General features: G+C 47.3%; 1 protein-coding gene across 1 annotated transcript; it reads right to left on the bottom strand.

Moving 5' to 3' along the window:
• Positions 1 to 9,322: 9,322 nt before the first annotated feature.
• On the bottom strand, positions 9,323 to 27,113 carry LOC129387457 (uncharacterized). The gene is made up of 4 exons (XM_055076379.2): positions 26,544 to 27,113; positions 22,381 to 22,545; positions 16,538 to 16,663; positions 9,323 to 9,636 (listed from the first exon to the last, which is right to left on the bottom strand). Exons 1-4 carry the CDS (start codon positions 26,670 to 26,672, stop codon positions 9,448 to 9,450), a joined length of 609 nt encoding a protein of 202 aa, XP_054932354.1. The 5' UTR covers positions 26,673 to 27,113; the 3' UTR covers positions 9,323 to 9,447.
• Positions 27,114 to 27,601: the final 488 nt, after the last annotated feature.

The following is a 27,601-nucleotide window of genomic DNA, read 5'->3' as shown; positions in this document are numbered from 1 at the left end:
CACGGTTTTTTTTTTTTGTATTTTCCGGTGGAAAATTGCGCGGCACCGGGATTTGGATCACGGTCCTCTTGCACTGGAGACGGATACTCTACCGTCCCCGTAGGAGTTAAATTAAAAATTAATTTATGGGGTTTTACGTGACAAAACCACTTTCTGATTATGCACGCCGTAGTGGAGGACTCCGAAAATTTCGACCACCTGGGGTTCTTTAACGCGCACCTAATTCTAAGTACACGGGTGTTTTCGCATTTCGCCCCCATCGAAATGCGGCCGCCGTGGTCGGGGTCCGATCCCGCGACCTCGTGCTCAGCAGTCTAACACCATAACCACTGAGCAACCACGGCGGGTCCCGTAGGAGTTGTACGCCTCATTTAACCTACAGTGGTGCCCTATTTGATCAGTCAAGGTGGACCAATCTGAGCTCGGTTATACCGCATGGATGGCACTCGGCTAGAGAACCTGGTATTTATGACCTGCACATGTGAGGCCATACATATTTGAAGATATATATCTTTCCTTTTTTTTTTTAGGAGGGTTCCCGTACAGTGATAAAATAAAGGAAAAGACATTAAACAAAAGAAGAAAAAAAGAAAGAAAAAGGGGCGAAAAAAAAAGGAACATAACAGGTGATTTGAACTCGTGACCCTTCGATGTTGCCCGGAAAGATAGCTCAGTCGGTTGGTTCGTCAGGCCCCAGGCTACTTTCAAGCGCCACAGCTCCTGCTCCGAGCCTCACACTTACGTGGAAAGAGACTCATGTTGTCCGCGATAGTCGGTTGGAAGGCATACTTTCTAGGAAAAATGGCCGCTCGAGGAGAAGAGCGGACTCGAGCGGCTTTAGAGGCTAGGAAAACTGCCCTAAAATATTTAGACTTGAGGGAAAGCTTCGTTAACAAACTATAACACGGCAATCAGCACTCGAATACGACGAGAGAAATTACTGAGACGTGGAAAATTCCCTTGAAAAAAAATCTGGTTTGCGAGACAAATGCTTGTATGCATTGAACCTCTTAAAAGATGAGGGGGGAAATATGCGCTCACCGAGAGGGCATCGTCAGCACGAGACCACCACAAGGCACCTTACAGAGATGTGGAGAGCTTCGCGGCCGGAACGAAGCCTCCCCTCTCCGCCGGCCAAGAGGGGAAAACGCGCTTTCCGATCGCTCAAGGTTGCGCGGACAAATCATAACTCTAGCGTCTAGGAAAAGCTTAACCAGGTGCGATGGCGGCACGCATAGCGTGGGAAGCTAGCCGCCAGAATAACTATACCAAGGACTGCTGCTGACGAGGGCGAAATACCTTCGTGTAATTATAATAACCCTAATAGGACTACTTCCGAAAGAAAAAAAAAAGGTAACGGCCCAGAGGTCTATACTACGAGAGCTATGACTGATAGTTGTCTATATATATATGTATATATATATATATATATATATATATATATATATATACGTTTACATTTACTGCTAAATCGCCATGTGACTGCCTTGCTTGGTCGTTCGTGTACTTTTGGTTGGTGTTGTTGAGTTACTCTAGAGGTCTGCGCGTTGTAAACTCCATCACTGGTTTGCCTAACTGGTTTAGCTGGTTAACTGGTTTGCCTAAGAGATTGGAACATTTTAACGCGATAGCGTTAAGGGCCCCGTGTCGCGGAAAATCCGGCGTCACGCGTCCGGCGCCCAGCGTTGGACGTCGCTACGGCAAAATGAATTTCGGATCAAATTCCGAACCACGCATGCATACCCAACCACTATTCTACCACTAAAGTTGCTCATACCTTGCCTTTCATTCTTTACAAAGTTATTCCTCGGACTTTTGAGAACGGCAGCCCACAAACAAACGTAATGGAAAAAAAAAAAAACCCACAGCGCATATCTTAAATGTTAGCTCTTCTGAGACTGAATATTAAAAGTGCGAAACAATAACAGAGATTGACCCATGCAAGAGGCCGCGTTTCTACCAGAAAGCTTACCTTCGTGAATAGCGTTCGCCGCCGGCGCTCCCGGTAAACGTTGTGGTTACATAAGCTGCTAGTTGCCGGAAAGCATGAAAAACAAGGCTATTGCGTTCCACTCAAGCTTTAGCTCGGTTGCTCTTATCTAAATACATATAAAAGGAGGATTTGTTTTTCTCGTAAACCTTTGCACCAAATTTAACGAGGTTTGCTGCATAAAAAAAAAATCTAGTGAGTGTTGGTTCCCAGTATTCGATTTAGGTAGTCAATCTTTCATTAAGAATTGGCAAAATCAGAAATTTTCATAAAACGAAACTATCAAGCTTACATCACTGTAACTCAGCAATAAAAAGTTATATCACAATTATGTGAATTGCATTTAATAGTAAATTTAAAGCGGGCAAAATTGATGTGTTACACATAAATCTGCGGCTTTTGCAGAACCCTTGTACACAACGTAACAAATCCATGTAAGATATAAACTGACATACCAAATTTTTCCGCTTTCAATGATCTAATGGATGCCGTTTACAGAACCGCGATATCTGTTCTTGATGCAGAGATACAATTTATAAATTTCGTGCTTCTATTTTTTTCATACTTTCGGATTCTTGAAAATCTTTTTAACAAAATTCAGGCTCTAAATCGAAATTCCGTTTCTAACATTCACTAGACTTTAACTTTATCTTTCAAATGGAACACACATCACTGAAATCGGTCCAGGAGTTTTCTCAGAAAAACGTCTTTACATTTTACATGTATTTGAATAGGCCGTGTCGGAGTTGGGACCTCAGCAAAAGCTTCCTCTTAAAGGCGAAGGTTTAACGTCCTCCAAAATTCTTTGCAAGTCTTCATAGTAGTTTCCAAAGCGGGCCAATTATCTTCTCTCTTCTGGAGTGAATCGAATATCGTTTGTTATTCCATGCATCCTGTTGTGTCGTCCGGCAATGCTTGCTTTTAAGACAGTTGGCGGCCTTCGCTCTCTTGGGGCACTGGATCGGTGACACAATGGTCCCCACCACAGTTGTGGCAACATGGCTCTCATTTATGTGGTGCGTTGCCTTCGATGATTTCAAGCTCAGTGCCACATGTGGGACAGATCGTATAAGTTAGTTGATCGGGGCATACTTCGGCGTGATGACCAATTGTATAGTACTTCAAACACAGAACGCTTCTTAGTTTGTGCGCGTGGCATCGCATGACGCTTCTATGAAAGAGCACGCGACGTGGCTCTTGGGGTCCTTCAAATGTGATAAGCACGGTGCTGGTCTTTCCCATTCGGTGTGCGTGAATTATTTTTGGTCTGTCAGGCTCAAGGTGTTCCCTTACCTTGGCATCCAGGGTGGCAGTGATGCCACGAACTGCCTGCCCCCTTCGACGTGTCATATGGGGCTGCCAGCTACGTTTGCACAGGGTGCCTATACCATCGTCTGATTCGATTGCTGTATGAGCGAAAATTTTCTGCACTGCTGTCCGTTTGTAGATGTCTGCTGCGATGAGGTTCTGGATCGTGCACGTCTTTATATAGCTGTCCCTTCTCTTGGCTGAGCTTAACCCCGCTGCATGCATGACAGCTTCGGCATTTAATGCAGGTGAGTACTGGCTCAAGTCGGTGCCGTCTTGTAGTTTGACAAGTTTCATTCTGAGGTCGCGAACGAGTGACAATCTGTCAAGCAGTTTATCTTGAGTAGCAGGGCACTGGCGTCGCAGGGTAACCACCACGTGGGAAGCGGGCTTGACGCGAGTAGCGTTCAAACAGCGTTCGCCGTTGGTTAGGCCCCAGCTTCGACAGTGGTGAAGTCGGATGGCCTTTCGAGTACAATATCTCAGAGAGAGAGAAAGAGAGAGAGAATAACTTTATTGAACTGGGGAAATGGGGATAGGGGATTAGGAGCTTGATGGGTGGTGCCCCAAGTCCAGGGCTCCACTGGCTTCTGCCGCTAGCCGAACGTGACCAAGAAGAGCCTTCTGCACCTTCGGGTCTGAGCTAGCGAGTTGTGCCTCCCATTGCTCCAGTGTGTTGGTTAGATTATACCTAACTAAGTAGGCATTTAAATTCGGCGGTCTATTTTGGCATCCCCATGAGATGTGGTACAAAGACGGTGGTGAGTCGCTACACCACGCACAGGCACGCCCGTACATCGTTGGGAAAATTTTGCTCAATCTTAATAAATTTGGGTAGACCCCCGTTTGAATCCTGCGGAGATCTATTGCGTCTTCCCCTTGCAAAGATGTGTGGGGGGCGCCGTATTTTTGCCGCATTTCGCGCTGGTGAGCAAGAATATCGCGTGGTGCCATACGTGCCAGATCGTTATTCTCCTCCTCGCGACGGCTTCCCTGTGAAGCGGCGGGTTGTGAATGGGAGTGCGATGGTTGCTCCGCTCGGTTCGTGAGCTCTCGAGCTAGAGCGTCAGCCCTCTCATTCCCCTCCAGGCCTGCGTGTCCTGGACACCAGACCAGTCTGTATGTATTCTTGAGTTCCTTTCCCAGGAGGTGGCTAACATTGAAAGGGAGACGGCCGTTCATAAAGAAGCGGCACGCCTCCTGAGAGTCCGAGATGATGGTGTTGTACGACGGCCCCGTCCGTTCCCGGTCCTTGATTGCCAAGGCGATGACGAAGCATTCTGCCTTGGAAATAGAGGACGTGATCAGGGAGGCGCTTGAGATTAGGCTAGTCTTGTCATCGCCTATGACAGTAACCACTGCACGCTTCCAGTTGTACTGAGAGGCGTCAACATAAACGGTGTTCTCATTATTTCTGACTAGTTTGCCTAGCCATTTCACTCTCTCTTCTCTTCGCTTTTTGTTTCTGTCTTGTGCATATTTCTCGGGACAGGAGCGACCGAGATCCTGCTTCGGACAGGACCGGGAATATCCACCAGTACCTCGTCCAAGTTTTGGGGGTGTGGTGGAATACCCACCCTCACCAGGACCTCTCTGCCCGATCTCGTCTGGCTAAGTCGGCTTCTTTGTGAAATTAAAGTTGCCGCCTTGAGCTCGGAGTATGTGTTGTATACCCCAAGGCCAAGGAGCTTGTCTGTCGGGGGGTGCCTACCGGTAAGCGCAAGGCCACCTTGTAGGCGCCTCTGATAATAGTGTCAACCAGCTCCTCACACTCTTGTTGAGTGTGTGAAAAGGGAGGCTGTATGTTACTTTGCTGATAACGAGTGCCTGTACTAAACGGACAGTGTCGCTTTCCCTCATGCCTTGTTTGTGGAAGGTGATTCTTTGAATCATCCTTGCCACTTGTTTTGTTGCCGACTTTAGTAAATTGATGGTGTGGCTGGCCCTGCCGTTGCTCTGAACCCAGAATCCCAAGATCCGAGCAACAGTGACCTCTTTGATTTGCTGATTTTCGATTTCAATTTCTATGTTCCCATTACATTTATATCGATTCCCCGTGGATGCGTATTATCTCCGATTTTTCGGGAGCACAGCTGAGACCGCTGGCCCTGGCAAAGTTTTCAACTGCAGTGGCCGCCTCTTGGAGGGTCTGCTCCTTCTCTGCTAGAGACCCGCGCGTAGCCTAAAGAGTGATGTCGTCCGCGTAAATAGTATACCCAGTAGCGGGACACCGTCTAGGGTCCGCGCAAGTCTACACATGGCGATGTTAAAAAGTAGAGGAGACATGATCGCTCCTTGAGGCGTACCTTTGTTGGGCATTTGAAATGGATCGGATTTGACATGCGATATTCCTTTCGTAGCCTTCCTCCCCGTGAGGAATGGTCTAATGTAATTGAAGACATTTTCTCCGCAGCCAATTATATTAAGCTCGGAAAGTATAGATTCATGTGATATATTGTCAAAGGCGCCCTTCAGGTCAAGAGCTAACAATAGGTGCTCCCACCCTTGGGTACGCCTTTAAGTACCTCTTCCTGTAACAAGAGAAACGCGTGTTGAGTCGAGAGGCCGTTGCGGAAGCCCAACATGGTGGCCGGGAACAAACCCCTGTCTTCAATGAAATTTTGAAGCCTAGTGTGTATGACCCGTTCGAAGAGCTTTCCCATGCAAGACGTCAGTGAAATGGGTCTGAGCGCCTGCAGGGATGGCTTCTTTCCGGGTTTTGGTATTGTAATAATTGTTGCAGTTTTCCACTCTTCGGGGATCTCCCCCTTAAGCCAATAGTTTTCATTAAATTGCCTAGTGATAGCTTCTATGACTTTATCGTTAAGGTTTCTAATCATAGCGTTGGTAATCTGATCGGAGCCAGGGGCTGTATTCTTCTTGGCCGCCTGAGCTGCCGCAAAAACCTCTTCCGTGGATATTGGGGCGTCTAGCTTCGCATTTTGGACGCCCGTATAATTAATTTGGCCTGTTGTCTGTATCGCGCTCCCTCCGACATATCTTTCCTTGAGAGCCTCTATTAATGCTTCATTCGTGCCTGGAAATTCCTCCGCGATCCTTTGCAATGTTCTGCTGGTGGCGGTTTTGGACTTTTCCGGCTCTAGGATATTCCTCAGGATGGCCCAGGTTTTTGCGGTGCTCAGTGTGTCCTGTAGCGAGCTGCAAAACTGGATCCAGCCCTCAGTTGCCAATTTACTGGCATATTGATTTGCTTCCTCTGCCAGAGCTGCGATCCTGCGCAGAAGGTCTCTGTTCAAGCGTTGTGTTCGCCACCTTTTTAGCAGCTTACGCCTGCTTTCCCACAAGCTTAGGAGGTGGCTGTCCACCGCCGGTATTTCCACCGTCCGTGTAATCTCTTTAGATGCCCGCCCGTGTGCTGCTTTAATGAAATCGGACCATTCCCCCATGGAGTCCGGTTCAGCATTGGGTGGAGGTTTGTGTAGTCGGAATTTTGTCCAGTTTGTCAGAGTCGTTTCCCCCGCCACCCGGCGTAGTTTGGCAGTCGATAGGGAAATGCTGATGAGGAAGTGATCACTTCCTAGATTTTCATCTAGGTTGGTCCAGGTAGCATCCCTGATGTTGCGTGTGAAAGTGAGGTCCGGGAACGTGTCTCTACTGACGCTGTTGCCGATCCTAGTGGGCATGTTGGGGAGTGTGATCAGGCTCAGCCCCAGCCTGGATGCAGCGTGTTCGAGACGCGTTCCCTTGGGTGTGTCTTTTGGGTAGCCCCATGCGGTGTTGGGAGCGTTGAAATCTCCCAGCACCACGAGGCGGTCCTTGGTACCCGAGATTTTAAGAGCCTCCGCAAGGAGTTTGCTAAAATCTTCATTCGTGTTTTTGGGGGGACTGTACAAATTTAGTATTACAGTTCTTGCCTTGCCTCTTTTTAGAGGGAATAAGCTTATTATCTGATGATTGATCTGAATATTTTCTATCTGCTCTGCTTTGGCCGCGATAGTCCTGCTCACCAGGGTGGCAACGCGGGGACAATTTGAATTTTGTAGGGTGTAATATCCTTGCAGCTTGACCACTTTGGGGCCAATTTCCTGCAGGCATATTACATCTGGTCGGATTGGTGCACCGTTTATATAATTTTGGAGTGTGGCTGCGCACTTGTGAAAAGTGCGGCAATTCCATTGCCAAATGTCTAATTGTTCCGCACTTTTCGATTTAGTTTGAGCCATGATGTACGAGAGCCTCCGCGTCGTCCCGACCCGCCTTTGATGGTTTATGGGTGATTGGGGTAGCAAGAGGACGCTTATTAATTGCTCTCTGCAAGCTCCCCACCTTCTCGTTTACATATTGTTTCTGGATTCTTAATTCCTTGCCGATGAGTATCTCAGAAATATTAGCAATATGCGACAGCTCGCACTCCCTGCGTTCCAGTTAGCCTGATCATGTCGTCGGTGTGGCCCATCGATAGACGTCTCGTGCTGTTCCGTTCTTTTAGGCACTTTCTGGGGAGCTCAATCCGGTGACCTCTTGCATCCATGCGCTACCCGGGAGTCCGGTTACTGTTGTGGATGTAATCATTTTAGCCACATATGTACAGGCTTAACCGCTCAATGCCGTACGTAAGTATACATGCATAGTTCGTAACTACAGGGTTTTATGTCGGGATATATGGTGACTGCGCGGAATGGAGGTGCGCTCGCAGGCACTATATAATCATAGCTCGTTGGACAACAGGAAGTGCTTGTAGTGTAGGTCGGTGCAGATATATACATGCACAAATACATCCGGCTGATATATGGAACAGCCAACCGCGACCTATGGTTGCGAAACCGTTGTAGGCTAGGCAAAGAAAGCTTCGCGTTAATAGGCGCATCTGCAAACCAGTGGCAGTTTTCGTACCCTGGATGCGGATGCGTAGTGATTGGTCACGACATCGGTCGTGACTTACGATAATGTCAGGCTTGCTCCATTCGTGCGATCACAGCAGCTCAGGGAAAGGCGCACGCCACTCGTCGCATGCTTATATTTCACGAGCAAAGTCATCGTACCTTTACAGCTACCGGACGCGGAGCGTTAGGGAGGCACGGTACTGTCCATGACGCGAAGTCCGCCATTTAGAGACCACCTTTAGTACAGTAAATTAAAGTATACTGCTTTCAAAGCTTCGTGCATGCTAAGCGTCATCCTCTGATGTGCGAGGAGCGTTTTGCAGAGTTTCCCCAAGTTTGAAAATGTGTATTAGCGTCTCTCCAGAGGGCCCCTCACAATGCAAGTCCCATTGGAAATTTCCGTTATAAACTGGAAGTTGAAAGGCGGCGTCAAAGGAGCGTTTTACCGAAAGTATTTCTCACATTTTGTTTATTATTAGAGGAGGTAGGAGAAATTGAAATGTCGCGTTGCCTTGCTGCCAGTGAGAGAGCTTCACTGCCAAGGTAGGCATTCTCTCCTTCCACCTCGATTAGCGTCCGCGAGCGACATTGCTTCTCTGCTTTCTCCCATGCCGTAGTTCGCTTGTATATATATGCCACGTGCACATGCCGTAGCAGAGGGACTGAGTCACGTTTACGTCACGAGCCCCACCTCTTGCGAACATGCAGTGGCGGTATTGCGCGTTCTGTATTGGGTGATTTACTTAAGTCATTTACTTGCCATAATAGGTGGCGTTGGAAGAAGTGCGTCTTAAGCAGAGACATCTGCGAGTGCCCTGTGCTCTCTGGCTGGAAGCGGAGCTCCCGCGGCGGCGAAGGGTGTGCTCGCTTCTGTTTGAAATGTCAGCTGCTTTCGCGCAGTGCAGCCGTTTGATACTCTGCAGACACGCTTGGCAACATGCGATCTACGCACCGCACTTTCCTTTTTGCGGTGCCCAAACACCCCGAGGGGCACTTTCGGGTTTATCTCGAACGACCCTTCAGGCTCCTTTGCTTCTTCCACATAAATGTTATATATTTATTATTTAAGCTTACATTATCGAACGGAGCTCAACGGTCTTCTGCACCTATAGTGCAACCGCCTCCATGAAGCCGGCCAGCAATCCCCCGTATCTAGTACCGGCCAAGAATGAATTCCATCTACAAGTAAAAGTTTTATTCATTCATTTTACTGGTTTATGGCTGAAAAGTATATATATCTATACTATTCTTCTCTGAGGACAAGTGCGAATACACTGATTGCTCAGATAACTCACTGCCGCATAATCAAAACTTCTCAAGTTCTGCTTTAGTTGCGGCAGTGTAGCCGAACGGCTTGGCGCCGCATTGCACGTCGGTCCGGCTATTGGAATCGTAGAAGGTGATCACCCCCTGCGCTTCCATCTCGTAGCGCTCGATGATGAAGGCCACTGGTGACGCCCGTGCCCGTTCCAGCTGCTGCAGAATCAGGCGCACCTGCAACCAAGCATGCAAGACCATTCGCTCGAAACAAGATGTTCGCAAGTGCTACAGCGGGTGAAACGAGGCGCGTGCGTCTTACAGAGAAGCACAAAGACGAAAGTCTTGTTTCAGTGTTTTTTGTTTTCTCAGGTAACTGTCTACTCCACGTTTACAATCTGAAGCCTCAATTCCTCGAGAGCTCCGAAAACAATTACGTAACCTTTTAAGTGCGACCAGTTGAAAAGGCTCCCCAAGTGCGGCGCAGCTTCAGGCGTCAAGCAAGAGACCGTAAATGTAATGTCACCGAAACCGGAGGTGGCGGTCACGTGTTAGCGCAAACTCAAACGCGTGTCAATCAGCCCGGTGCAGTATAACTGAAGGCCATACAATGGGACCCTTTATGCTTCTCTTTAAAGCACAAGGGTCCCCTCTCTCCCCTGCTATTACCGTCGGTTGCTAAATGGACTCGGCTTTTGGCAGCACGGTACGAGTAAGAGGCGCCTGACACGGGAGACTGCAAGATAAGGTTTCGGTGACATGCACAAATAGCAGTCCCCTGCTTCGTGACCGAAGCCGAGCTGCTCTTGGTATGCGTTTTGAACTGGTTGCATTAAATGATAACGTAATTAATAATTTGTGGCGCTCCCGAGCAACGGAGGCTCCATAACGTAATTACTAGGTCGATAGCTATCTGATAAAGAAAGCCAAAAGAGACATTTTTTTTGTCAATGATGCGCTAGCGATCCGGCCACTGGGGTCATAAGCCACCAGATAACCAGAACGGCGTTCGTGTTGTCCACTTCTCTACTCTTGTGTCCGGTCTGCACACTTCACCTCTTTTTTTGCATAACAAGCAGATAAATTGCTCAATTCTTAGATCGCCTCTGACGAGCCTTAAAACTGATTGTTTACTCAAGTGACATCGTTCGTGCAACTTTGTCTCGGTATGTTGTGAAAGCGAACGTCTGAAACTTTAGTGAAACGGTTAATTAAATGCTATGCAACTAAAAGCGATGCGTACAAGTACATCGTGTGTAACGTGTAGCCTGATGAATATTTGTTTTTATCCAGAACAAAAGGTCACAACTTTAATGGCGTGAAATAGTGACAACGATGGAACGACCATGATGCATGGACACGACGGCACGACGACGACAAAATGATCATGCTGGGACGACGACTGTATGACGACGGCTTGACGTAAGTTGGATGACGACGCTGGAATGACGACGACAGCATGGCGGCAATGGCATAATGACCATGGAATTACTACGGCAAAATGACCACAATGTAGCGACCATGATGGCATGGCAACATAGACAACGAGACGACGACCCTGGAGTGACGACTAATGTATGAACACGGTGACGTAGCGATGACCGAATGACGACGATGACAATGGAAGGCGACTATACGGGATTGTAACGGCGTGCATGACGACGGCACGATGGTGACATAAGCCCGTTTGACAGTGCTGCACTCGGAGCCCAAACATAACCTTTGCATATACGCATATATGTAAGAAAGTAGAAGAGAGTTTGACCGTGACCAACGATCTCTTGACTTTATTATAATTTTAAGTGCAGTTACCATGCTTTCTAACTAGACAAATAACTAGCCGCTAGCCGACACTTCGAAACTCAATAATGTCACAAGTAGCAAGTGCGAGAACTTGAAAGTGGCTATGTCTTGAGTTTGGTTTCCGGTATCTCTACTGCCATGACCCTAAAGTGATATGATATTTTTTTTAATATTTTCTTCTTGTGTCCCCGGCTTACAGTTTCCTGGTTGCTATATTTTGTTGATTTTAATTGAGTGAACATCCATGATTTTGTTTCATATGCAGCAACGAGTAGTCAGGATCACCTCATTAAAAATAATAATAATAATAATAATAAACCTCGTAGTTTCATTTGAAAGGAGATCGAAGCACTAAAAACGCCATAGAAAACTACAAGACAGACGAAGACGTGTACATTTATGAGGAGCATAAATTGCCGTGAACATGCGCGTACTATCTACACACGGCTGGTGTCACCCGCCAAGGAAACATACGAACGCAGTTAACTCAATGACGTACCGCGAGCACTAGCAGTCACAACGCTGGCGCGATATGAATTAATGCTGGCAGCGGGGAGCGCGCGTGCTTGAACCAAAGCGAGCGTTCCGTGCTGCCGCCACCTTAACCACTTAAACTGTGCGCGCCTCCAATGTGAGCTCCAACACTGAGCGAAATGATGGGCACGAGCGAAGAAAGCGCCTATCAAGCCACCATCCTTCTTGGATCACCCCGACGCTTGCTCTCCGCGGTCAGATGGTGTTGCCCTGGCCACCGCGCAGCAGATCACGTGACTTCCAACACGCGGGGCGCGTATGCTCTCGGCCACGCACGTGCCGTTTCACGCGGGACAGGACGGCGGCACGAACGTTCCTCGAGTGTTCGTATAATTGATATCGCCACAAAAACAGGGCCGTAGCGCGAATTTAACGTATCCAAGACGTCGCTTTGGGACCTCGCCGCTTGACAGCCGAGCTGCCATGGACCCGCGTGCTGCAAAGTCTTGCCGCTGACGTGGAAGAGCCCCGCCTACCGCGCCGCTGTCGCGAAGGCAGAGCCGCCGCTCAGTACGCGTGCGCGCAGCTTACTTAAGGCGAGTGGCCCGGCAACATTCCATAAGCTATTTGCAGCAGGCTGGCCAACGGTGGTTTTGCTGGCGAGATACCTTCGTTGCAGACCAGGGAGGTTATACATCATCATTCCCATCATCATATTCAGCCTATTTTCACGTCCACTGGAGGACGACGGTCTCTCCCAGCTATCTGCAATTACCCCTGTCTTGCGCTAGCTGATTCCAACTTGCGCCTGCGAATTTCTTAGTTTAATCACGCCACCTACTTTTCTGCCATCCTCGAATGCGCTTCCCTTCCAGTGGCGCCCATCCTGTGACTATAGTCCATCGCTTATCTAGCCTACGCATTATATATGTCCTGCCCAGCTCCATTCTTTTTCGCCTATAATGTCAACTGTAATATATCGGATATCCTCGTATCCACACCGTTCTCCTCCGTTATGTCTAACATTTTTCGTTACATCGCTTTATTCGCGGTTCCTTTCGCGGAACGGAACCAGCGGTTCCGTTCCCGCTGCCAAAGTTCCTTACAAAACTTACTATAGATGGTGTTGCGGTCGTTCAGCTACTGCGGAAGCACAACTAAATGGCTTTTTCTTATCTTCGTGCCTGTGACTTTAAACGTTATTGTGATGTTATTTATTATGCTTTATCATCCTAAATTTTCAAGCACACTTAGTTTTCTACGCACACATGCGTAATCATTGAAATTTTCATCATTTATAACGCAATATTTGTGTTAGAAATTCTCAATTTGTAAACAATTACTAAATTCACGAAAATCCATCTATAGGGCTCATCATTCGTTTGCTGGCTGAACCGTCATACTCGCAGCTCCCATGGACACTATAGAGCCAGCCAGAGCTAAATCTGATAATCTTTAAAGGAAATTTTATGACCGCTGCAGTCTGCGTCCCCGGCTCCCTGACAGACCTTACGGATTAACTTTGAGCACAAAACAACGCTGGCCAGGTCATGCGAAAAGCGCGCGAAGCCTCGCCTCCTTGCAGGAGATTATGGTGTCACGGGAATTCTGCGCCGGCTAAACTTTCGTCTATACAGATATGCCCTGGGCGCATCTGGACTAAGAAAGATTAAAGACTACAGAGGGCCAGCTTGTTGTGCGGGAAGAGGAATAGACAATGTTCACAGAGAGTGAGATCACTGAAAGAACTTCACGCAGAAACTCCTCCGGGAGTTGTCTAGGTATGCGTAACCATTGCTCCACTTGATCATCTCCCCACAGCCTGGTGTCATTATCGATGTTATGAAACTTGATCCGACCAGTATAAACAACACTGCGACGACATGAACTGCTGCTGACGGCGCCGCGAGGTGAACTGATGACGTAAACCAACTACTGCAAATGGCGGCGCCAGGTACGCTGATGACGTTTCGATCATTATAAGCCGTTATCGCTCTTTAGTGCCTTACCCGTCCGCGTCGGACTGTTATCAACCGTGATGAACCGTATTCCGGCGGCGGCTGCGTATGGTGCGGTCTTGCAAGGGAGGAAGGTGGGGAGGCAGCGCGTTGTCTTCCTCCATCGCTTGGAAGGCACCGGGCGGAGGCGCGAGGGGCGGTTCTACTCTGGCGGCGGCTGCGTATGGCGTGGCCGCGCGGGCCTAGCTTATACGAAAGGGGGCAGAGTGCGGTGAATGCTGGAAGCTTCGTGAGCGCCTTGTTTTCGCCGCTTAGTTCGCGTTGAAGTGAGAGGCAGCACGAAGGTGAATTCGCTCGCTGCTGCGGGCCCTATCCTGAAAGCGATCGCCTTACGTGACGGACGGACGGACTATAGGTAAAAATTATGTCAAAATTATGTAGGCTGCGCTGAAGTCAGTGCACTGTTTGCAGTGTTCGTGCTCTGATTGTGGTGATCTCTATTCAAGCAGCTGCATTCGAAATGCTTCGCGATTACGCCACAGATTTTCAGGCTGCGGGATTTCAAATTAAATTTTCATAAATAATATTTGGCTCTATGTAAAGTACAAGCTACACGCCTCTTAGGGCATATCTTCTGGCCTGTCATGGTTGTGAACGGCCGAGGCAAACTTTCAGACTCAAGTCGGTTTAGCGGTACAAAACAAAAATAAAAATAGAACAATCCCTGAAGTGTTCCGATTGCATTTCTTGTGGGTATTGCGTTCAGGGCATGACCATGCACGTGAAAAATAACGGCCGATAAAGAGTTCTCATTTTGTTAGGCGACATGAAAAAGTTATTTGGAGGAACGCCTCCTGTTGGGGGGGTCCACTCCGCTCAAGGTCGTCCGCTCAACTAGACGGTAGCAGCTGCTGATAAATGCGGTTCACTGAGTGGTTTTAGTGCGGCTCGTTGTAGCAGTCGACATTAGGATTGTAGCGTCCTTATAATTTTTTAACGGTGATGTATTATATTAAAGCGTGAAGCTTCAGGGCCGTGCAGTGTAGTAACAGTTGATCGTCACCAGAGTCTCATACGCATACCCGAGTCACATAGATCGCGCAACCAAGTTGGTCGCAAATAGTCGCTTTAGTAGAAAAGTGGCATTCGAAGCAGTCACTCGCTGTTTGATTATTCAGCACAGCTACGCTAGTTGCAAAGCTTCTGAAGCAATCAGCGGCCCAGTAACGTCGGTATACGCGGACGCTTACTCTCCTTGGCGATGGCAGTGCGAACAGCCGTGAATATCGCTCGCCGGTAATCACAGCGGCGATTGACAAAAGTCGCGCGGCCGACCGAGTGCGGTGACGAAAGAACTGTTCGCGGCGAACGATTTTCACACCGAGGAGCGCAACGTACCTGCCCGTCGCCACGTCTAAATGTCTTGCGATTAGTGCCGTTCCCACCAACGCTGGTTCACGTCTGCTCGAATCGCCATCTCCACGGAAAATAAGCCTCAGCGGTTACCGTCGTCTTGCTCCAGCAGCGCGTATTGGTTAAGCAGCTTTGCGACTTCAGTCACGGATGTGAAAAATTGGCCAGTGAGCCACTTCACAAAATTCGTCGCTGATTAAGTATATAGCGACCTAATTTGGTCGCGCGACCTCCGCCCCTCGCCGGCATGAATGCCCGCAGGCGCGAATGGTCGCCAGTCGCGGTCGGTCGCGCGAACTTTAATCGCCGGTGTGAATGTACCTCCACACCGGTGAAGCGTCGGCGCGTAGAAAACAAGGCGGGCCAAGAACTGGGTTCTATGTCTTAGTGGATGTTCAGCATAGTAATAATATCCAGCAAGTGATATGAAAATGGGAAGGGGATTGCAATGAGGCCACGCCAACGGCCATTGTGGTGGTGGTGAGTAGAGGTAATGAGTGAGTGAGTGAGTGAAGTAACCTTATTTCGGTCCAAAGAGGACGCAGGGGAGACCCCGCGCCACCCGGCTAGTCCCACGTAGGGACCGCCAAGCCGAGTTTGACGGCCCGATCGCGGGCACTCTGGACGGCCACGGTTTGGTCGTTGAGTTCAGGGCTGCCCAAGAGCGCAACCCACCTATCCTCGCTGAACGAGGAGCCGATGGCTTCACACTCCCACAACACATGGTCCAATGTTGCCCTTAGTCCACAGGCAGGGCAGTCCGCACTGGGATATCTTTCAGGGTATATGGCATGAAGAACCGCGACGTTAGGGTACGCACGGGCCGCAAGATACTCGACGAGATGGGCCTCAATCCTGTCGACCAGTGCCCCTACGCCGTGCGGATTCCTAGCGACATCAGGTCTCAACTGCGCATCGCGCCTCTTCCCCGCAATATGCACCCCGCGAACAACGTCGGCCCTGAGACGGGCGAAATAACAAAGATAGCCAAGATACACTGGCACATGCATGTGTGTTTCAGGAAGAAGCCGAAAAACGCCGTCGCAAAGCTGAACCTTGCCGAAAGGTCTGAGTGACGCGCTGCGCGCTTGGAAGTGCTGAGAGTGACAGAGAGAACGCACCTACCTGAAGAACACACGTCGAGTCTAGTGGTTCTATAGCAGAACAAATGAAACCTAGCATATTATTTACGAAGTGTCTGTGTGCAACGATGCATGAACCATGTGGTACTTGAGCGGGTGACACGCAAGACAATAGGTGGTCGCTCAATGTGGTGCTTAGGAATGATCGAACCACAATGAGTAGACATATTTAGGCAATTACGAAGACTAATAATTGCGTAACACACAAACCAGTCACATTTGGAAACACCGAGAGTGACACCACCTATGACTGCATTTCTCTCGCACAAGAGTAGCACGAGGAGTCCTACAATTTTTTTCTTGAACAGCTGTTCCGCAGCTCAATGAATATGTGCGACTTCTACCAACCTTAGCTTTGAAAGTACTTTCCACCTCGAAGAAAAAATCCTGTGTCACGTTGTTGTTGCCGTTGTAATGTCGCGTCATTACTGAATAGTGCAGGCATTGAATGTATCCTGGGGGCACTCTGCAGAGCTGAAAAAAAAAAAAAAACATCGTGCTATAGTCGGTGCACAGTGTTCTTTTTGTGTCATATACTTGCCAGTTACAATAATTTAACCTTCTTTTTAATATAAATGCACTATTTCTAATTCCAATTAATGTTAATAAGGCTGAATTGAACTAGCAAGAGTATTCATTCCTATAGCTGCCACCTCCCTCCCCCCACACACACATATACGGAAATGACCATTATACATACATAATGCTTAAATTCCAAACGACACTGAACGCTCATGTGGATAGCTCTTATAATCGATAATGTTTGCACGAATATGCACAAATGTGTAAGAGCAACATACGCTCTCTCTTCATAGAATCTAGCGCGTTTTGAACCATTCAAGTACGCAATATTTCAGTGGTTGGGTGTTGGCCATGTTACAATCTGTTCCCCCAGGACAGTGGGGGTAGCATGGGCCTGGCCGTCTGGAGCTTGCCCAGCATGGAGGGGCCCAGGCAGAGTCGCGATTGGATCAACGTAACGAGTAACAAATAACCTTTAATTACATGGTTACAGAGCGGTCAGCTCTATAAGCTTCCTGACGGAGAATGACACGCACTCTATAGCTTGTGCTCAAGTCTGCTGAAGGCTGAAGTCCGTTGGTGGTGGCGTTTTTTATCGAGTCTATGGAACGCCCTCGCCCAGGAGTGGGAAATAGCGAACGCTGTCCACACTTGCGGCTCGGTTCACGGAAGCCAGTACAGCGGATTTTCTAACCGCCACTGGCCAAGCCGAGGGAAAGGCACTGGCGCGCACACGCGCACACACAGACAACGCCGGCGTCTACCTCGCCGAGGAGGAGCAGGGAATTCCCTAGTGTACACTCTAGAATGCACACGCTCGCTGAAGGGAAACAGTGCTGGCGAGCCTACGCAAGGCTCGCAGATATCAGAGTGGCGCGCTGTGGTTAAGGAGGCGAGAATGCGCACACAAAGGCTAATTTCTGTTAGCCGTTGCGGCCTCCTATAGGCGTTTTTCCATGGTTGCGTTTGGCACGGCGTATTTGAAACGTCCGGGCTTTTGCCGAGGCTTTGGCGGCGCGACATAAATTGTTCACCACACAGGCCAGTCGTAACAGCCACCGACAAGATGGCAGGTGCTCTGTTGCTTCAACCGCTTCGTTTTCGGCTTTGACAACAGTTTGTAACAGTAATTTTCTATCAAGAAGTATGTAGCAAATATTTCTACAACCAACATTTCGCGACTAATGCACAATGCTTTCTTAATTCAAATTTACGTTTGCTTATCATATGCCTTATCATATGCCATAGTGTTGAAGCAATGAACGACAATCTTATGGGCCTCATTAAGGAGTGCGCAATAGAAGTCGGTGGTAACGCCGTTAAACAGGAAACCAGTAAGCTATCGCAGGAGACGAAAGATCTGATCAAGAAACGCCAATGTATGAAAGCCTCTAACCCTACAGCTAGAATAGAACTGGCAGAACTTTCTAAGTTAATCAACAAGCGTAAGACAGCGGACATAAGGAACTATAATATGGATAGAATTGAACAGGCTCTCAGGAACGGAGGAAGTCTAAAAGCAGTAAAAAAGAAACTAGGAATAGGCAAGAATCAGATGTGTGCGTTAAGAGACAAAGCCGGCAATATCGTTGCTAATATGGATAAGATAGTTCAAGTGGCTGAAGAGTTTTATAGAGATTTATACAGTACCAGTAACACCCACGACGATAAGGTGAGAGAGAATAGTCTAGAGGAACTTGAAATCCCACAAGTAACACCGGAAGAGGTAAAGAACGCCTTGGGAGCTATGCAAAGGGGGAAGGCAGCTGGGGAGGATCAGGTAACAGCAGATTTGTTGAAGGATGGTGGGAACACTGTCCTAGAAAGATTGGCCGCCCTATATACACAATGCCTCATGACCTCGAACGTACCGGAATCTTGGAAGAACGCTAACATAATCCTAATCCATAAGAAAGGGGACGCCAAGGACTTGAAAAATTATAGACCGATCAGCTTACTGTCCGTTGCCTACAAAGTATTTACTAAGGTAATCGCAAATAGAATCAGGAATACCTTAGACTTCTGTCAACCAAAGGACCAGGCAGGATTCCGTAAAGGCTACTCAACAATAGACCATATTCACACTATCAATCAGGTGATAGAGAAATGTGCGGAATATAACCAACCCTTATATATAGCCTTCATTGATTACGAACAAGCATTTGATTCAGTCGAAACCTCAGCAGTCATGAAGGCACTACGGAATCAGGGTATAGATGAGCCATATGTAAAGATACTGGAAGATATCTATAGCGGTTCCACAGCCACCGTAATCCTCCACGAAGAAAGCAACAAAATCCCAATAAAGAAAGTCGTCAGGCAGGGAGATACGATATCTCCAATGCTATTCACAGCATGTTTACAGGAGGTATTCAGAGACCTGGAGTGGGATGAATTGGGTATAAAAGTTGATGGAGAATACCTTAGCAACTTGCGATTCGCTGATGATATTGCCTTGCTTGGTAACTCAGGAGACCAATTGCAATGCATGCTCACTGACCTGGAGAGGCAAAGCAGAAGGGTGGGTCTGAAAATTAATCTACAGAAAACTAAAGTAATGTTTAACAGTCTCGGAAGAGAACAGCAGTTTACGATAGGTAGCGAGGCACTGGAAGTGCTAAGGGAATACATCTACTTAGGGCAGGTAGTGACCACGGATCCGGATCATGAGACTGAAATAACCAGAAGAATAAGAATGGGCTGGGGTGCGTTTGGCAGGCATTCTCAAATCATGAACAGCAGGTTGCCACTATCCCTCAAGAGGAAAGTGTATAACAGCTGTGTCTTACCAGTACTCACCTACGGGGCAGAAACCTGGAGGCTTACGAAAAGGGTTCTGCTGAAATTGAGGACGACGCAACGAGCTATGGAAAGAAGAATGATAGGTGTAACGTTAAGGGATAAGAAAAGAGCAGATTGGGTGAGGGTACAAACGCGGGTAAATGACATCTTAGTTGAAATCAAGAAAAAGAAATGGGCATGGGCCGGACATATAATGAGGAGGGAAGATAACCGATGGTCATTAAGGGTTACGGACTGGATTCCAAGGGAAGGGAAGCGTAGTAGGGGGCGGCAGAAAGTTAGGTGGGCGGATGACATTAAGACGTTTGCAAGGACAACATGGCCACAATGAGTACATGACCGGGGTAGTTGGAGAAGTATGGGAGAGGCCTTTGCCCTGCAGTGGGCGTAACTAGGCTGATGATGATGATGATGATGATGATGATGATGATGATGATATGCCTTCACTGCAGGAAGAGGATAATCACCATCATGAAGCGTGGAGGAGCTTAATGACGGTAAATATCCACGTATGACGCTGGCAACAGGTTAAACTGGCATCAAATTATTCGGGGTCTTGAGAATTCATTATTAATCTGCAGAAAACTAAAGTATTGTTTAACAGTCTCGGAAGAGAACAGCAGTTTACGATAGGTAGCGAAGCACTGGAAGTGGTGAGGGAATACATCTACTTAGGGCAGGTAGTGACCACGGATCCGGATCATGAGACTGAAATAACCAGAAGAATAAGAATGGGTTGGGGTGCGTTTGGCAGGCATTCTCAAATCATGAACAGCAGGTTGCCACTATCCCTCATAAGGAAAGTGTACAACAGCTGTGTGTTACCAGTACTCACATATGGGGCAGAAACCTGGAGGCTTACGAAAAGGGTTCTGCTGAAATTGAGGACGACGCAACGAGCTATGGAAAGAAAAATGATGGGTGTAACGTTAAGGGATAAGAAAAGAGCAGATTGGGTGAGGCAACAAACGCGGGTAAACGACATCTTAGTTGAAGTCAAGAAAAAGAAATGGGCATGGGCCGGACATGTAATGAGGAGGGAAGATAACCGATGGTCACTAAGAGTTACGGACTGGATTCCAAGGGAAGGGAAGCGTAGCAGGGGGCGGCAGAAAGTTAGGTGGGCGGATGACATTAAGACGTTTGCAGGGACAACATGGCCACAATTAGTACATGACCGGGGTAGTTGGAGAAGTATGGGAGAGGCCTTTGCCCTGCAGTGGGCGTAACTAGGCTGATGATGATGATGATGATGAACCTGGCCCGTGTGGCATAGGCATTACACCGCACTCAAGTTTGCGGCCATAAAGTGTGAAATTGCTACGTACTATTAATACTTTCAGATGGCGTTTATTAAGGCACTGATCCCTTGTGTTGTAGCGCTGAGCCGATGAAATGTCGAAGAAGCATGGAACAAAAGTGTGGGATTTGATGGAGGGAAGTACTTCGAAACAACATTGTCGTCGGTCCGACCTTTAAGGCATCCGTATTTTTCAACTAGCATGCTGTGCATGGCGTTCACGTAACAAGATAATGGGAGCTATGTCGTCACTTCTGCAATGACATCACGTGAGAATCGTTGCGAGAAACTGAAGTACTAACGCACGAAATTTGAAATTGTGGATTGAAAGCGTCTGCGTCAGTAAACTTAAATGCTTTAAGAAATCAATAGAAACGGACCTGCGATCCAAAACAATAACAAAAAGGAGCGTTTTAGGATGTAATAAGCGGCGAAATTATATGCTACAAGAATCAAGGGTAAACCACAAAAAATCTCGATTTGTCTGCCTAAAGCTGTTCCGACTGCATGTTCTGCACTGATACCCGTCTGCCTCTTCAGTTAGAATGGCTTGATGTTTTATAGCAAGACCAATTATAACACAGGAAATGGGGCTAAATGTGTGTGTCTTCTCAACAAATGGATATTAAGTACAACATCTGTACATGCTGAATCCAGGGTCAGTATACTGCAAGAATTCCGTTTATTTCATTCTATTACTTTATCATCATCCGCCTTATCATTCATCTTTGGTTGATAGCGGCAGGCTGAGCGCCACTTGGACCACTGACGAAGCTTTAAAATGAGGAGCATCGGAATAGGCTTGGTAAATTATCCCAGTTGATATAGCAAGAACGTTGTTTTAGGATGCATTTATCAGTCCCCGTCTTCGTCAGTTTCGGAATTTTTTACATAGTCTGTACTCGGTTATCGACAGAGGCTTGCACAAACAAGAAAATATAGTGCTTGTAAGGACATTAGCATCAATTTCTTCGACAACTCAAGTAACTGCTTATCATATACTTGATTTGTCATAGTTTACAACAGTGCAGTTGTAAAAGCCCGAAAACATGCGGCAATTATGAAACGAAAAAAAGGGCAGTACGCATCCGTCCACAAAACTTTCTAGAAATATTGTAAGAGTTATTTGCAGTGCGGACAGTTGACGTGTTTTCATGCACCATCGGATAACTATATGCTCGTTCAATCTACGAGTCTTAGACAGCTACTCACAGTGATAGTGTTGATCAGAGAATTAAATTCACCGGAGTTTGGTGTTATTTTTTTGTTATTCAAGTAATCGAAAAGCAACAAATATACTAAGCGTGCGCAACTCCCGCTAATTGCAACAAGGACTCCTAATTTTTTAAGCATCAGTTTCAAGCGCTAATCATGGCGTACAATTAAGCTGAGTCCCATAATGCAGTTTTAAGTAGAAGTACCGACCATCCTGCAAGTTCTGGCATACCGAGGGCATATATATGGATATTTTCTTCTTTAACTTATTGATAACTTCTATGTTTCAGCTGGCGCTGTTTCGCAAGGGCATGCAGTGTTAACTCACGTAACAATTTTAGACCACACTTACACGAGAAACATCCAGAGGAGTGCTGTTGCAGTTGCTGTACGTATTAAAGTTGACCATGGTATCCCTCGGGCACATTCTTGCCATCAGCGTCATAGATATCGCCACCGACTTGGAGCCGGCATATGCACTTACAGGTCGCGCTAAATCTTCGTCGATGATCGAGCTCTGTAGAAGAATACAGTTTCTCACATCATTCTGAAAGTGGGAGCAACCAAAATGCTGACACTTTCAGCTCTACTGTAGGACCGATATATAAGTGCAGCTATTGTACTTCTACAGTATCTAACTCATGCAGAACTTTGCGTTCTTGATATCTCGATAGGAAATTCTGTCCTTCCTGACCGCTGTGCCCTAACATTCCTTGTAACCACACCCTATGCCAAGTAAACAGCCGTGCTTCATTTGGCACGCGTTTTGAATTTGTCGCAATAAAAATGAAATAATAAGTAATTTGTAGTGCATTGAAAGAATTCAAGCCTCGTAGCGTTATCACGTATTCGGCAGCTATCGAATAACGCACAGAAAGTGACAGAAATGTTGTATCAGCACTCCTTGAAGTGTTCCTACAACATGTTTGCGGGTGCGTATAGTGTAAATAAGAGATCGTACGATGTGAGCGGTTAAGGTAACTACAGCAGGTAAACGCGACAGGGGCCGAATTCACAAAGCTTTTCGATCCTAGGTTTAAGTGGCAGTTGCTAATGGCAGGCCATCTTTGACAACGGTATCTCCGACATCACGAATGGCTCTTATGAACACTTCCAGCGTAGGAGCTTTTTTGTGAGCATACGGGCCTTGGCGTTCATGATCAAAGCGTGCAGCAGCAATAAGGGACTGTGTTGCGGTGGACAGGCTCGAAGCTTGGCTTCGGTGGCTGCGTACAGGCGTAGTGAAGTTTCCGTTCCGCCAAAAAGGTTCCGCCAGAAAGTCAAATGTCAGCCGAATTTTAGCTTGCTGTAATTAACACAGCGCAACACTATGTTGTCCGCGCGCGCCAGTACACGTAGCGCATTTGAAATCCAGGCTGCCTTCCCACGCTCAGGAAATATTCAGATCTTCCTCATATCCCGCATCCTGTAAACTTTTTGCCCTGTTTGTAGATGCAGAGGGCACATGCGAGAACGGGCGTGTGGCAGAAGTTGTTTCCGCATGCGTCATTCATGTATACGTGTCACAATGCCGCCTACACTGTAAAATAATGCGCACCCTTAAAAGTGAAAAAGGGTGTAAATGTTCTATAACTCACACCCTTAGGGTGCGATTAATATAGCTGACACCATAGGGTGCTATTTACAGACACAGTTACACCCTTTTTCACTTCTAAGAGTGTAAATTATTTCACAGTGTAGATCATCGGTAATAGTAAATTCCAATAGCAGATTCGGAGTGGCCGACGAACTCTGCGCCGGAGCACACCCCTACGGCGGAGGGCAACGGAATGAAATTTGCGATTGAAACGCAGGAACTCCCGCCAGGGCAATTCGCAGGGGGCGCTAGCGGACATCCGCTTCAGAAAGCGCCCAGCATTTCTCGCGTTTTCCGCGTTTCCGGCCTTTCCGGCTTGAACTCGCGCGCACGTTGTGTTCAGAAGTTCAGTGTTTCTTTTGAGCCTCCTGCGCTCTAATGGAAGTCACACGGCATGTAACTCCGTTTCTCGTGTCCGCCGTGATATTGTTTCGGAAACATCGGAAACGCAGCAAAGCCCGCGATCAGTGCCGCTGTCACCTGTTCATCCGAATACTGGAAACGACGTCGTCAGCGAAACCCCCAGCTTTCGGTTGACGTCGAAACATGACGTCTAAATCTTGCTTGAATACAATCGCTTCCAAAGATTTTGCGTCGCTCCAATTACCGCTGGTCGATAGAAAACTTGAGCTAGATGAATCATCGCTCTCCGCAGGCAGTAATAGCCCAAGATGACGATGCGAAGCACCGCTCATTGCATCCGAAACACCTCGATTCTCGTTCATAGACGCGCGCGCATGTAGTGGTACGTTGGCTGTGGGTGGCCTGACATCTAGCGACTTCCGGTTGACTCCATTAATTTTTGCGGAGAGCGCTGGTCAGTGGAGTGTATCTAGCGCCGGAGCTACTCCCAATCCGCCACTGAAAGATACGAGAGGCACTCTCAATCTCCCCATGGAATGGACTTGCTGAGAAGAAAAAACTACTAGCGGAAGTGCACCAAATCTGCAATTGTAATTCACCATAAGAGATATACCGCACATAATGTACTCCACCTGTACATTCATTTTGGTCGCCGTAGCTATGTGCGTGACCGATAATAGTAAAACCAATAAAATGAACTGAATTTTGGGTTTAGTATTCACAAAGCAGGGGCGCTATAACGTAAAACTATTCCAAACTTTTCTATTCCAATTCTGCAATCAGCCCACCGCGATTGGTTAAAAACTTTTTGGACCACCCCAACTTCACCTGTCTGTCACGCGACGTCACGAAAACCGCGATAGCTCCCCATCTGAAATGACGTGTACACATTGATTATCCATAATATGACCTAACAAAACAAAAATAGTTATTTCTGACTCGACGCCTTTTTGCCATTAGCCCTCGGCTATTGGTCAAAAGTTTTCGGGCTGCACCCACTTCACCTGCCTCTCACGCGACGTCACAAAACCGCAAAAACTTACCGCGTCAACGTGACGCGTACGCGTTAAAGATGCATTAATATGCCGAACAAAAATGAATTTTCTTCTGAATAGCTGCAGGCTGTCCCGTTCCCCAAGGAATAAAAGATGGCTGCCGCCGATCGCTCCGGCACTGGCTACTCACCCCTGCCGGAGAGCATGGGTTTATTTGCGTGTAATAAAACTTTTTGCGTGGCCGTGTAACGTTTTCAAGAACTTTTGGCACGTTTACGACCTCGTTCTGCCAACTCTCCTTTGCTGAGGATCTGTTTAGCGGCATTCTTAAGCTCCTGTTGCATGCCGCCGCGATTGTCGACGAGCCACCGCAAGCAAAGTAAGAGAAAGCAGACCAATCGCAGACGGCAGCACCACCCTCTTCATCCGGTTATCGATATTCAGTGCAGTGGCTAGGCCCCATCGAATCCTTCTCCACTTGACCATGCTCCTCACCTCTTGTGAGCCAATTAGATAAGACAAGTCACTCAGTGCAGGCAATGTTATTCGTTTTTCAAGCAAACGAATGTGACCTCCTATGAACGAGGGGAGCATTTTATTGGTTTGTTCAGAGAACCCTGCGGGTGACCGCCCGATGCTTGCGTCGACGGTTACGCAAATTTGACGTCAGGAGATAGGAATAAAAACATATCGGAATAGTTTTACGTTATACGGCCCCAGCAACATTTCAAGTGCGATACTTTCACACAATACAACACAACATTGGAAAAAATTTAGTTTATAGTTTCTCTTTTTATTCTTTTGCTTCGAACGTCTTTGTTTTGTGCTCGGCAACTTCGTCGCCTTGAGTCTGCGTTAACTGAAACATCTCGGCTTGCTCCTGCAGCACTTTTCTTGCAGCGTAGAATTAAATATCCTTCGAGGAAATATCCTCAAATCTTGGATGCTTCAGTCAAAACACTACATTAAGAACCAGAAATATGTTTTACTGAGTTACTCAGTGTAATACATAAATGAAAATGCACGAGGAGGTCCCAGAGCACAGGCTGTAAGGGGGCCTTTTGAAAAATTGCACTCCTGAAAAATTTTGCATGTCGTTAGAATGTTGACACGCTCAATATTGCTAATTCTTTGATACTGAATACGCTTTTTTGTAAGTAGACTAATGCGCTGACACGCGAGATGACTGCATATTATTCTATGTACAGTGCTGCCCACTGTTAAAGAAAATGAGCGTCTCTCATTTTACTTGCAATCTAGGTGCCAGTGCCAACTGAAGCTGCCAATGGACTGCACAGGCGTGCATAAATGTGTCAGCGCCACCAACCACGAGTCATCTGCTGAAAAGCTAGGCGATCGTACACATGCCGGAGGCAAAGATTCGCGCACAATCAAAATTCATCTGTTTGATTTAACAGTGGACTGCACTGTATACACGTGCTCGAATTCGCCCATGTACAGAGCCGCCTCGCCCATCTTCTGACCCCGTATCGTTGACTACAGTTGTACCTTAATCAAATCGCGAGGCAAGAAAAGAAGAGAAAGGTACACCAAGCTCACCAAATTTCTTTCGTTCAATTTTTCCGTGTAAAAATTGTCGAAGTAGGGGTGCGTAAATGTGCGGCTGATCCCCGAAACCCGGTACACGAAGGTGATCGACGGCTTGCTGTCGTTTCGAGCGCGGTGCATGAAAGAAATCGGAAAGGGTGCGTTATTGCGTCAAAAAAAAAAAAAGAATAAAAAAAAACAACAGAACCTACAGGACACATGTTGTGCGTATCGTAGTGTGGTTCAATTGGTACAATTAAAGCTACATTTTAGTTATGTGCAGCAGCCGAAAGCAAAAACACGCGTCGTCTGCTACAACACACTAATCAGGATCAGTGAGCACATCAGATTAGCGAACTCGCCGGCCCAAGGTCATGGAAAGGCCTTGTCTGTGTATTGCCACGTCTACAGGTGACCTCTTTATTTGCAGGCCTCATGGATCAGCAATGCAGCACCTCTAAGTGGACCTCACGTAATGCTTAGAAATGCTCACTCTATAGAATCTATCAAGAAGCGATCACATATAGTGCTCTATAATCCGTTTCATACTTAGCGGGCAGTGCTGTGGAGGCAACGTAAGAAGTAGTTCGGTCATGGAAACGTATCACTCCGCGGGTTTCGTGGTCAGTGGTTCAAATTTCTGCTCTGAATCAAGTATTCGTAAGTTTCTAATGGGCAAGCAAAAATATGCCTCACGTCAACTTTTCGCGGTGTTTTTTGAGCGTCATGGCAGAAATTTGGAGCAAGTTTAAGCTTCGCCTTTAAGACCGGAACGCGATAGCATTCAAAGATCCCTGACTGCTTGTCACGCTTCCCGACGACCGCAGCTTTCATGCGGATGTGCGGAGGCGAGCGCCATCTGGATGGTGTTTTTGCAAGGAACCGAGCGGGCCGCGACGCTCTATAAATGGTAGAAACTCTGGGAAAGGTGTTTGTGCTTGAGTTTCCGCGTACGAGAATTATGTTTTCTGCTACATTCAAATTAAATTCGGACGCTATCATGTCCGTAGCTTGTGTTTATATCGTACTTTACGATTCTTTCTTATGCATTTTAGTTCGAGGAATTCAAT

The sequence above is a fragment of the Dermacentor andersoni genome, chromosome 2, assembly GCF_023375885.2.
Source record: "Dermacentor andersoni chromosome 2, qqDerAnde1_hic_scaffold, whole genome shotgun sequence".
NCBI classification, from domain to species: Eukaryota; Metazoa; Arthropoda; class Arachnida; order Ixodida; family Ixodidae; genus Dermacentor; species Dermacentor andersoni.
This window is presented reverse-complemented; position numbering and strand designations above follow the sequence as displayed.

What these genes read in the sequence shown, in the direction of transcription:
- LOC129387457 (XM_055076379.2), bottom strand. Translation starts at nt 26,672, where the DNA reads ATGCACCGCGCTCGAAACGACAGCAAGCCGTCGATCACCTTCGTGTAC. An exon ending in AATTGAACGAAAGAAATTTG is followed by an intron (nt 22,546 to 26,543) that starts GTGAGCTTGGTG and finishes ATTCTTCTACAG; the next exon opens with AGCTCGATCATCGACGAAGA. An exon ending in CTCCTCTGGATGTTTCTCGT is followed by an intron (nt 16,664 to 22,380) that starts GTAAGTGTGGTC and finishes TTTTTTTTTCAG; the next exon opens with CTCTGCAGAGTGCCCCCAGG.